The sequence below is a fragment of the Arachis hypogaea genome, chromosome 10 (genome assembly GCF_003086295.3).
Source record: "Arachis hypogaea cultivar Tifrunner chromosome 10, arahy.Tifrunner.gnm2.J5K5, whole genome shotgun sequence".
NCBI lineage: Eukaryota > Viridiplantae > Streptophyta > Magnoliopsida > Fabales > Fabaceae > Arachis > Arachis hypogaea.
This window is the reverse complement of record NC_092045.1, coordinates 63,862,468-63,875,439: the sequence shown is the minus strand read 5'-3', so window position 1 is coordinate 63,875,439 and position 12,972 is coordinate 63,862,468. Positions and strand designations below refer to the sequence as shown.

At 25.0% G+C, this 12,972-nt stretch overlaps 1 protein-coding gene across 2 annotated transcripts; it reads left to right on the top strand.

Annotated features, from left to right (window-relative positions):
* Positions 1–395: 395 nt before the first annotated feature.
* LOC112715635 (PI-PLC X domain-containing protein At5g67130) lies at positions 396–11,989 on the top strand. Of its 2 annotated transcripts, XM_025767411.2 has the most exons (8): positions 396–579; positions 691–759; positions 869–1,129; positions 6,630–6,728; positions 9,703–10,006; positions 10,363–10,586; positions 11,158–11,244; positions 11,427–11,989. In XM_025767411.2, exons 1-8 carry the CDS (start codon positions 574–576, stop codon positions 11,610–11,612), a joined length of 1,236 nt encoding a protein of 411 aa, XP_025623196.1. In that variant the 5' UTR covers positions 396–573; the 3' UTR covers positions 11,613–11,989. The 2 variants fall into 2 exon arrangements, with proteins under 2 accessions (XP_025623196.1, XP_025623197.1); XM_025767412.2 differs by lacking the exon at positions 6,630–6,728 and having other exon boundaries at positions 439–579; positions 11,427–11,809.
* The last annotated feature ends 983 nt before the right edge of the window (positions 11,990–12,972 follow it).

Sequence of the window (12,972 nt, the reverse complement as noted above, 5' to 3'; positions counted from 1 at the left end):
AGGTCAAAGAAATGAAATACAGAATGTTAGAAATATTCTGACACAAAAAAAAAGTTAAAAATGTAGGTTCAATTTAATTAATCAAAACAATTTAAGAACCAATGTAACTTACACATAATATTAAAAAGAATAATTCGAGCATTTATTTTTAATTAATTATTTTTTATAAGGTGATTAATTTTAATGAAATGATCGTCGTCCAATCACATGTATTTTTTAGATAACTATTTAATACAATTAATGTAAAAGAATTATTTTTGTTTGGATGACGTTACCTAATTAGGTTATACTAACACTGGATCAAAATTAAATTAATTAATTATAATTATTATTGAAACACCGAAGATAAATAATTAAAAGAGCAAGCATATGTTAGTTAGCACTTAGCGCCAGACGGAGAAGGGTTGAGTTATAGCTATTTGCTAACGCCTTAAAGGCAAATAAAGCTGCTGCAAAATCGTTCTAACGTCTTTGTTCACACCTCACACTCACACCCTCTTTTCAAATTCATAACTACTGAAACAGATACATAATCCATAACGCTTTGTCTTTCTTCTAACACCTCGACAAATCATGAAGGTATCTAATTCTTTCTATTCTACATTTTTTTCCTTCCTTTTTCGATCTCTGTTTTCCTTTGTTCCAAAAAAGAGAGGATTCAGTTTCCTCGACTCTGTTTTTCTTTTACAGAAGCCAACTCTGGCAACAACAATTGTAGCTATTGTTTTCCTTCTTCTTCATTCTTCGCTCGCTCTCAAGGTACATCTTATTTATTTTATTTGTGTTTGATTACTTTGTCTTTTGTTTCTTCTATATTGTAATAAACCTCACTTAATTGCGTTGAACTCTGAAACAAAACGTTGAACAGGAAGCGCAAACATGCGTGGCAAACAGAAACTGCGACTCAGGTTTACATTGCGAAACGTGTGTGGCAAACGGAAACTTGCGACCACGGTGCACTCGAATCCAACCAACTAACCCGACTTCAAAGGTGAAGGGATTGCCGTTCAACCATTATTCATGGCTCACGACTCATAATTCATTTGCGATGTTGGGTCAGAAATCGGCCACTGGCGCCCTCATTCTCTCTCCGACCAATCAGCAAGATACCATCACCGATCAGCTTAATGTATGTTCTCTGTTCTCCAATTCTCTTTCAAATCCTTCTTTTTTTTTTTTCTCCAAAAGTTAAAATATAAAAAAAAAAATTTAATTTTGATGTACTTGTCACTGTATGTATCCGTGGATTCAATTATGTAAGGCCATATGGGTACATTTATTGTACGAATGATCATAAAAAGCAGATATAATTGCACAACTACAACTGTATAAAACACTTTACAAGTACATTAGAATTAAACTAAAAAAAAATGGTAGTTAGAAAATAAAAATAGGAAAAGTGCTTGAAACATTAAGCGGTTGTGTTATGAACTTGTGATTATTTCTCGTTTCTGTCATTATGTTATTGTTATGTCTACTTCCCCATAAAGCTAAGCTTCTGTATTCTTCCTGCTCAATGAAACTCAAGGTCCCCACACGTTACCATGAGAAACATATAATACTTTCAATAAGACATTTTCAAGTGTTGCAAACCATCTCCCGGTTTTCACATTATTACCTTTGTATAAAGATCTCTTTATAAAAATAATTGCCTTTATATGTTGTACGATTAATCACTAAAATGGTATTTTAAAAATGATCAATTTTAAAGGAACAATAATTGTATGTATTCCTTAAAACAAAGTCAAATATCAAAGCATAAATAATTTTTCAAGGCCTTTAAATGACTTTTGATCTCTTAATATTATTTTTGATACAAAATTTTTTAGGTATCATTTTAATAGTTTGCTTACATGTTGTATACATTAGGATTTTTACGCACATTTCATTGACATTTTTTTAAATTAATTGTTATCACACATGATATCATTGATTTGTTATATCTGACCAATGTATAATGGGAACTGAATAAAAAAGTCCTAGTATGGTTGTTAGGTTGCTGATTAGTGCAATGCATGTGGGAAATTGTGATGAAAGACAATGATGCAATAACTAAAGTACTAATTAAACAACTGGGTATTCTTTACATGCTTGAAAAGTTCAAGTAATTAGTATTTTAATCAGGTTAGTTATGGACATTGTATTACTTTATTCATCATTTCATAGAATGTTTGGAGTATTTTATTGGTTGGTTAAGAATGGTTAAGCACGCCAAGGAAGAAGAATACTAGAACTAGTAATATAAGTTTCTAGGAAGTATTTAGAATACAAAAAGTTTTAATTATTTTCTCATTCTTTATAGTTTAAACAAATTTAAAATTAGATCTTTATATCTTTTTTTCTTTTCAATTAGATTTTTATATTATTTTTAAATTTTATAATTAAGTCCTTTTTCGTATTAAAAATATTAAAATTAACAGAATATTCTTTTTAAAAATATATAGTCAAAAATCTAATTAAGTTAGTAACTGTGGATATCTTTAATTTACAAATGAATATTCTATTAATTCTAATATTTTTTATATTATCAAAAACTTAATTATAAATTAAAAATAGTATAAAAATCTAATTAAAAAAATATATAAGAATTTAATTATAAATTTGGTAAAATAATAAAGACTAATAAAAAATTAAACTAATAAAAAATTTATAAGAACATGAACATAGTAATATAAAAGGGCTAGGTGTATAATACTACTAGAAAATTGGTAATTACTGACTTAAAAAAAAAATCTTATTAACAAATGAAATCCGTAAATAACATAAACTTTTGTCCAAAAGAATTAACGAATGTGTAAATAAATTCGTCGAAAATAACTTATTTTCTTGTAGTATAAATATCTCTAAAAAAACTGCATCGAAAAAAATGTAATATAAATAGCTTAATACAGTTGTAGTTGAAACTTTAAAGAAAAAACTTATAGTGTATACTCTTGCACATTAAATAAATACTTTCATCTAACAGTATAGATGATGAAGATTGCTACCTCCTTTAAATGACATTTTTTTATGATATAAGATCAAATATGAATAAGCTAATGAAAGAGAATTATCCCTCGTTAAATATAAACTATTTCTCATAAATAAAGCATGGTATTACATCTTATGTTTATATTTTGGTGATTACTTATATAAAGACGTCTATTTTATCTGTTACTAAAGATTTTTTTTATATTATGTTTTAATTGGTTTTTTTATAATTTATTTGATGTTTTTCATCACATATTATTAAATTTTTTAAAAAATTTTATTTTTAAAAACAATAAAAAATATTTAATTTAGACTAAAACAAAAAAAAAATAATAGATTAACTATTAGATTTTTTTTAAATTATTTATATACAAAAATATATCACATATATATATATATATATATATATATATATATAAAACAAGCTCAAGCCTCTTAAAACTTTTACAAATAAAAAATAATTAATTTATATTCTACAATATATAAAACAATTATTATATTATAGATTAAAATTCACAAATTTAAATTTTGTTTTCATTTTTAATATAAGCATTAGAAATAAATAAATTTTTTATAACGAGATATAGTGTAATAAAATATATATAATATTAATTAGTTTTTAAAAAATTATGAAAAAATAATTTTTTTCTAATAAAATGCTATTAGAAAATTAACATTATAAAAGCTAATTTCAACTAATATGATATAATAGGTTATTAAATATATTTAATACAAAACACATTGAATATAAATTTTTTTTGAGTTTAAATTTTAATAATTTTTAATTGAATTTCCAATATTTTTATTTTAAAGAGTTAGAATATTTTAACGTCATCTTTTTTGTATCTTTTTAATTGAGTCTTTGATTTTTTAAATTATAAACCTTATTTATAATTAAGAGTAATGTTTTAACACTACCGATTAGTCGCACATATAAAAATACCAGAATGATTCTGTTGTCATAATTATAATCTAACTTTATAAGCAATACAATACAATAAAACTATATATAAGTAATATAACTAAATTTATCTACATCTATAATCACATTTCATAAATAATATAATCAAATTATATTTATGTTTATAATTAAAATATGAATAAAAATACAAAAAATTATCATGATGGTTAATTTTTTTCGTTCATAATTTTTTTTATTATTTTGGTTGTGAAAAGTTTAATTATTTTAATAATTAATTATTTTTTAAAAAAAGATAATTGAATAACACAAAAAATTCTTATTAAGAGTAATTTATTTATATATGATTAAAAAATAATTGAATAATTATATACGGTAAAAAATTAATATTATTAAAAGATAAAATTAAAATTTATTTTAAAATTAAAAATAAAGTTTATTTAAAAATAAAATTAAAAATCATGCTTTTTTCTCTTTTCTAAAATTTATCTATGAGTAATTCTATAAATATTTTATGATTATTAAAAATATTAAACTCGTACTAAAATTTATTTTTATTCTACTAAACGTTAAATAAACTATTGAAAAGAATTTTGTTTCCTCTGTTAGAGGAGAATGATAAACTTTCATACTTCTATTATGTTATGACAATAATTTGGTCTGTTATTTTTTAATGTACAAAATTATAATAATAAACAAGTATGTCACAGTAAAAAAGGAAGTACGTCACCAAATAATTTATCATCCGAATTATATATGAATCAAATTAATAATATGAGGGCTAACACTACAAAAATCAATAACAAGGTTAAGGACTTATAAAACCTTTTTTAGGCTCACAAAAAAAAACGTTTATATTTCTGCGATATATAAAACAATTATATTATTATTATTATTATTATTATTATTATTATTATTATTATTATTATTATTATTATTATTATTATTATTATTATTATTATTATTATTATTATATATATATATATATATATATATATATATATATAAAAGTAAAAAGAGTCCAACTATTTTAAAGTAAAATTTTCTTTTAATATTTGGTTAAATATTCTTGTATTTAGTACTTTTTTTTGGCACTTCCTCTTAGTTAAAAATATAATCATTATAATTTTTTAGTTATTATTGTTAGGGACGTTTACAGATTGGATATGGCTGAAATTTCGATCCAATCCGCACTAAACTTATTAAATCAAATTCGATAGTCGCACTTTTTTATGTTTGGATCAGATATCAAATATATCCATAAAATAAAAAATATTAAAAAATTTTATTTTTATAAAAAAAGTCAATAGTTTTTTTTGTTTATTTTTTTAAATATATTTACTTCTATCTAATTAGAGTGTAGATCTGATTCGATCCAATCTGATCATCTTACAGATCAGATCATATCCACAAATTACAGATCAGATACAGATAAATACTATGGATTTATGGATATAATCTAATCTATGAACACCCCTAACTACTACTATAGGTTCATTGTTACAAAAAACAACTTTTTTTTATTATAAACCATTATAAGATCTTAAATACCATTAAAATAACTTAATTGTCAACAAAGAGATAATACTTATTAGTCTCTGAAATTATTCGTATTTTAATCTAATTTCAAAAATTTCAATTTACTCAATTTAGTCTCCCAACTAATAGTTATGACTCACATTAATTTTTTGTCACAGTCTCACAAAATTGTTAATGACATGCTGAGATGGACTAACGACTGCTACATTATACGTTCTAGCGACTATTTGATATGACAATTGAAATTTTTTTACCTAATTTTTTTTTTCAACTAAACACTTAAAACCTTAATATGAGTCACGATACCTAAGTTAAAAAATCAAACTAAGTAAATTGAAACTTTAAAATTCAGATTAAAGCTCAAATAAAACTTCAAAACAGAACTTTAACTTATGTAGTGATCAGTTTAAATGAGAATAAAATAAATCAAAATTCAACATAATTTTTATCAATGTTTTCAAATTCGAAATTTCTATACCAAAATTAACTAGGATTTCTTTTTAAATTAAAAATTTAATAAAATAGTAACTTTAATTATCTTAACCAATGTCCTAATTAATTACTTTTATGTCTTAAAAAAATTGTATATGAAAAAAAAAATAATTAATTTGTCTATTTTAGTAAATAGTTATTTTACTAAAATGAAAGAAACTATTTTTTTAGAATTTTTTAAGAACTAATTAATATTATATATATTTTGTTATATTACATTTAGTTATAAAAATTTTATTTATTTCTAATGCTTATATTAAAAATGAAAAGAAAATTTAAATTAGTGAATTTTAATGTATAATATAATAATTATTTTATATATTGTACGAATATAAATTAATTATTTTTTATTTGTAAAACTTTTAAGAAATTTGAGCTTATTTTATATATATATATATATATATATATATATATATATATATATATATATATATATATTAATGAATGTAATATATTTTTTATATAAATAATTTTAAAAAATATCTAATAGTTAATCTATTACTTTTTTTAGTTTTAGTTTAAATTAAATATTTTTTATTATTTTTAGAAAGAAAATTTTTTGAAAAATTTAATAATATATAATAAGAAATACCGAATAAATTATATAGAAACCAATTAAAACAAAATATAAAAATATCTTTAGTAAAAGATAAAATAGACGTCTTTATTTGAGTAGCCACCTTATATTTTTACCGTATCTTTTTCACAGAATGGAGTACGAGGGTTGATGCTTGACCTGTATGACTTCCAGAGTGATATTTGGTTATGTCACTCGTTTGGTGGCAAATGCTATAACTACACAGCTTTTGTAAGTACCATTTTATTAATGACAAGTGGTTTACCTCTTGTTCTTGCAAATTCTATCATTAAGTACCAAATTAACTAATTATATTTTTAAAGATAGGTCAAACACTACAAATGTTTTCGAAAAAGTTAGATAATGTGACAAAAATTCTCTTGATAACCAAAATAACAAAAGTATTTTAAAAAAAATTTAAAATACCACAACATAATTAAATATATGTATTATCAAAATAATTATACTATACATCTAAATCTTTTTGGTAATGAGTTGGTCCAAATCCAATTTAATAAAGCATAAAATACGTGCTCTAATTACGTGAAACGGTTCTCGCATTTATCTCCTTCTTCTTCTCTTTTTTTTTTTGCATTTTTCTTCTTTTTTTGGGTTTTTTCTTTTTCTTTTTCGTGTGTTTTCTTCTCATCGTCGTTCTTTTATCGTTATTGCTGTATTTTTTTATCCTCTTTTTAGTGATTTTGTATCATTACATGTTTCTTTTTCTTCTTTATTTGATTTTTTCTTGCTTGTTAAAAGAGTAAATGAAAAAGTAAAAAAAGAAAAGAAAATGAACAAAAAAAGAAGAAGATAATGATAATGAAAAAGAAGAAGGAAGAGAAGGAGTTTTGAGTCATCATTAAATATTTTGGTTTATTTTGAATTTAGGGCCCGGGAAAAGCTTCAAAAGTTATTTTTGGACTTTTAACTTATAAAATGTTATATCAATAATGTTTGCTACAGTTTTTTAAATATGTTTTAACTTCTCGAAAAATTATTTAAGAGTTTTTGAAAAAGTAAAAAAAATTGACTTCTCTCTTTTTTAAAAGTTATTTTACCATTCTTATTTATTAAACAACTTTAAAACAAGTCCTTCTATGATAACTTTCCAAATATAAAATAACTTAATTATTAAACAACTTTAAAATAAGTCTTTATATTTTAAGTTTTTTTTAAAAGAGCTTAATTATGTTATTTATCCAAACGGCCCTTAAATAAGGTGAACTTTTGGTCTTTGCCTTGTTTTGAATTGAGTTTATTGTGAGCCGTCATCATTAAGTAATTTCGGTGCATTCTATATTTGAATAATTTCGGTGCATTTTGGATTTAAATAAGATGCATTTTTTGTCTGAACTTGTTTTGAACTGAGTTTGTTTATATGTTGTCATCGTCAAGTAATTATAGTACATTTTTTGTTTAAATAAGGTGTACTTATAGTCTAAACTTATTTTAAACCGAGTTTATTTATATGTCGTTATCATTAAAGAATTTTGGTACATTTTGGATTTATACTGTTATACATATAAAAAAAAACAGCCATAATAAACGAGAAAAATGAGGAAAAAGGAGAAAGAGAAGAAAAAACAGCAACAATTTCTTCTTCAAGTGTGTTAAAAGTCATCCCAACCTTTAGGACAAACAAATACAAAAAACACCAAAAACTTATAAGCACCATAGTACGACACCAAAAATAATTCTATATTACACCAAATTGTGTTTCAAAATGTACCGAAACTACCATTAAATATAACATAAATAGATTCATCGAAAAAAACAATTCAAAATTCTAACATTCTATTCAAATTTAAACCTTCAACTATGAACACTGATTTTTACAAAGAAAAATGAAATTATTCAATTCATAGAGAAAACAACTACACAAACATCAACTACTAATAAACTACATTAACGAGGTTCGAACCAAATCTCACCCACTTGATTCGTTTCAAAACAATAATCCAATTCGTCCTGACATTGTGAACTTGCATCATTCATTGTCCTCGAAAGCAAAATATCTGTTCACTTGCATCATTCATTGTCTTCGAAAGCGAAATATCTGTTCAAACTTGATTTCACAACTTGATTTCAACAGAAAAAAGATCCAAATCTTCAAATCAGATCACAGGGCATTGATTGTGAACAAAAAAAACGCAGAGAATAAAGAGAACACAGAGAATGAAGAGAACGCAGAGAAGGAAGAAAGCGCAAAAAACGTTGAAAAAGTTTGAAAAAAAAATGAAATTTGCATAGGAAAAGCAATTATATATAGTCGCGTGTTAAGTTAAAAGGTTGTTAGAGGTAGTGGTGCGTAGAGGTGAATTAGGTTATAGCAACTTAGTTGGACTTGATTAGTTAAATGATTTGGATGTAAAGCTTTATTCTTATCAAAAATGCTTTAAAAATTAGATTTTGAAATAATTAAAAGATAAAATCTATTTAACTATAAAATTTAGTGCTTGTTTGAGTGTTATTAAGTTGATACAAAAATATATTTTTTCAATGAAAAAAGATATTTTTATTTTGGAGCGTGTTTGATAAATTTCTAGTAGTAAAAGTAACAATATTAGAAAAATAAAAATATCTTTTTTGAGAAACTATAATTTATATGTTTTTTAAAAGGATCTTTTTTCTTAAAAAAGATATTTTTTGACATAATAAATAAACAATAAAGTACTTTTATATTGTTATACCCAAACATAATTTATAGATAAAAAAAGATCTTTTTGTATAAGATATCCAAATATAAAATTATTTTTACTTTTCTATAAGATATTTTAAAAAAAGATAACTAAAATGAAAAAAATCTTTTTTTAGAAGTTCACATAAACAAACGCTTAGCGATCTTACATCGAACGAAACTTTATTGCAGTTTTTTTTTTTGTAAATGCTGAATTTTTTTTGAAAAAAAAAAGAAAAAAAAGAAGCTTGACATAATTTTTCTTAATGTTTTTCATTTTTTTTAGATACATTTTAAAAAATAGTTACTCAAATATTATTTTAAAAATTCTGATTATATGCACAAATCATTTGCCAAGTATAAGAATAGTTTGTTATTTATAAAAGATATTTTTTATTATTTTTGTTATATTTTTAAATTTTTTGAAATGCTTTGTTTTTTTAATTTTGATTTTGATTTAATTTAAATACTTTTGGCGGTGGCTAATTTTTTGTGATTTACTCTTAAAAAATGATAATTAATTTGCAGCAACCTGCGATCAATGTTCTCAAGGAGATTCAAGTATTTCTTGAGGCAAACCCATCAGAGATTGTTACTATCATAATTGAGGATTATGTTACTTCACCAAAAGGCCTAACAAAGGTTTTTGATGCTGCTGGACTAAAAAAATACTGGTTTCCGGTGTCTAGAATGCCCAAAAATGGTGGAGAGTGGCCAACCGTTGATGATATGGTGAACAAGAATCAGCGCTTAATCGTCTTCACCTCAAAATCCGCTAAGGAAGCTTCTGAAGGGATAGCCTACGAGTGGCGATATTTGGTCGAAAACCAATGTAAGTCATATTCTCCCAGAAAGGTTATATATACTATCCTTATATGAGTTATTCTAGCATAATTATGTTACAGTGACTATAATAATTATAAAATTTTAAAATATATTATTTAAAAATATTATCAAAATATAAAAAAAAGTAATTTTAATTTTAACAACACTTATATAATTACTATAATCACTATAACATAATCATACTAGAATTCATCTTTTTGTATACACTTCTTAAAAGAAAGATATATAAAAAAGTGTATAAAAAAATGATGTAAATATCATTTATCAAATTCTATGTTTATCTTGGAGAAACAGAGTTCCAATTGGATTTGTAACACTAAATATTGATATTGGAATTCGCAGATGGAGATGGTGGAATGAAGGCTGGTATGTGCCCGAATCGCGCAGAATCGCCGTCGATGAACACGACATCAAGATCGCTAGTACTAGTGAACTTCTTCCGTGACCTTCCGGATGTTACCAAATCCTGCAAGGACAATTCTGCTCCTTTGCTAAACATGATCAACACTTGCTATGAAGCATCCGGGAAACGATGGCCTAATTTTATTGCTGTTGATTTCTACAAGGTATTGCAATTTTATAAGTCACTCAAAATTAGTGGAATGTCTATAGTGGGATGTTTTAGTCTTATATTGATCCTGTTTTGTAATTATTACTTCTATTTCAAAATAATTATCGTTTTTATTTTTTGGGATAATTGAAAACTTAATGTATCCAGACAAAAGACAAAAGTGATAGTATTTTGAAATGGATAGAGTGATTAATTAACCCATTTTATAAATCAGATCTCCTTTGATTTTAGACTATCCTAAATAACTTTACCCAATGAAATTAAAAAATGTAATTCTTGAAGTCTGAATTGATAACGACAACATAGAGAATATCATCAATGTAATAATTATGCTTTTGAAATAGAACAGGAGAAAATTGAAGGATTTTTCTTAAAATAGAGAATTCAATTCACTTTTTACATAATGTGTCATATGATTATTTTATCCCTTTGATGAATCTATCATTTTGATTGGGCTATTTCAAACTCCTTACATTAAACCCTCACATGTTATGATAAATTTGAGGTTTATTATTTTGATAAATAAAATAGTTAGCTTGTATATATACTTTGATTGATGTTTTCAGAGAAGTGATGGAGGAGGAGCTCCACAAGTAGTAGATGTTGCTAATGGAAATCTAGTATGTGGTTGTGGAAACATAGCCACCTGCAAGGTATAAATATATATGCTAAAGTCATTATTATTATTATTATTATTATTATTATTATTATTATTATTATTATTATTATTATTATTATTATGTGTAGTACACGGCTGTTATAGTTTAATTTTTATTTCTTCTATTCATTTCCAAAGTTGCATATAAATAATAAATATTGACATTGTATTTTGCAGCCAAACATGACATTTGGAGTGTGCGAGTTACCTGAGGCTGATGTAGCTCCTCCCCGTGCAGCCGTGGGGGTAGCACCAACGCCACCACCTCCTCACACAAACTCTGCCTGTAATAATTGCAAGCCAATTGCTTTGTTGTGGTTGTTTGCCATGACTCTTCTTGTTTCCTTCCTTTTCTCATTGTGAACATTAATCCCTCTTTAATAATTCAGAAAAAAAAAAATTAAAGTAGTAGAGAAAAGGTCATTTAATTAGGAGAAACCATTTTTAGGAAATGGATGCTTTCAATTGGAAAATCCATCTGTTAAGTGTCAAATTTTACCATTATATCGAATTATTAATGATGAAAATTTACACCTGACATGGTCATGCAAATTTTACAACTTTAAATGTCTATTCTTCCATTTTCCGGATCATAACTAAATGGGTTTGAAGATATTAGTTAGGTTTTTCTTTTTTTTTTAAAAAAAAAAAACTAAATGTTGTAAAAGCTTGATAGCATGTGGTGGGTTAACAACAATGCACATGAGTTGTCCATCGTCTCAGTAAAATTCCTTATTCATCCTTTGATGTATTTGTCAAATATTTAGGTTTATCTTCTATGATCTGTAAAAATCCTTTTATATGATGCGGTGATTTGAGCATTTATTAGTTTTGAACAAACTTAATCCATAACTTTCTATTTAAGATTTTAATTTTGCTTCCTAAAAGAAGGAATTGTCTGTCGTGCGGAAACTTGAACTTAGTTCTTAAAAGACCAAGACAGTAGATTTCAATTTAGTGGCTCGTATTGGCATTGTATAAAAAGTATATAGCAAGTTTGACTTTGAAATCTATCTATCTATTAATATATAATTGGAGAGTAATAATAGTAGAATATAGTGTATTTATTTTCTCGTTTGAAATAAAAAATTCAACACAATAAAGTGGAGCATCAATGAAAAAGTACTATTCAGATAAAATAAACTAATTCTTAATCATCTTTGACAAAAATTATCAACACCCAAAAAATTAAATATCACTCCACTTTTTTGTAATTCTTAATCGACCTGTTGACTACTACTGCAATACCTGATTATTGATTACTAAAGATTCTGTCATTCCTTTTTAACTAAGTGCTCTAAATGATAACAATGAAACCAAACTTACTAATATTCTATCAATTTGACTACACGATTGACCCCCTAAACCACGTAAATTTACGGTCATTCAGTTCTATATCCATCAGTTCCATAATACTGACACACTAGCGCCTTTCCTTTCTTCCAACTGCACAATCTCATTGAAGACCCCATGTTATTTGTTTTCGAGTTTTATTTTATTTTATTGTATTGAACCTGGAGTTTTGCATAATATTCATATTAGCATTGCATTCTACATTCTGCATATATATATATAAAAGGTTGGGGGGGAGCCGCGACGCAACAGCAGGTGGCTCAAAGAGAATGATAAATCGAACAGAGAGTCACGCAAGAGCGTGGCTGGAGGCATGCCCGTGGCATAAATCGCCCCACGCGACCGCGTCGCTGACGCGTTCGTGTTACCC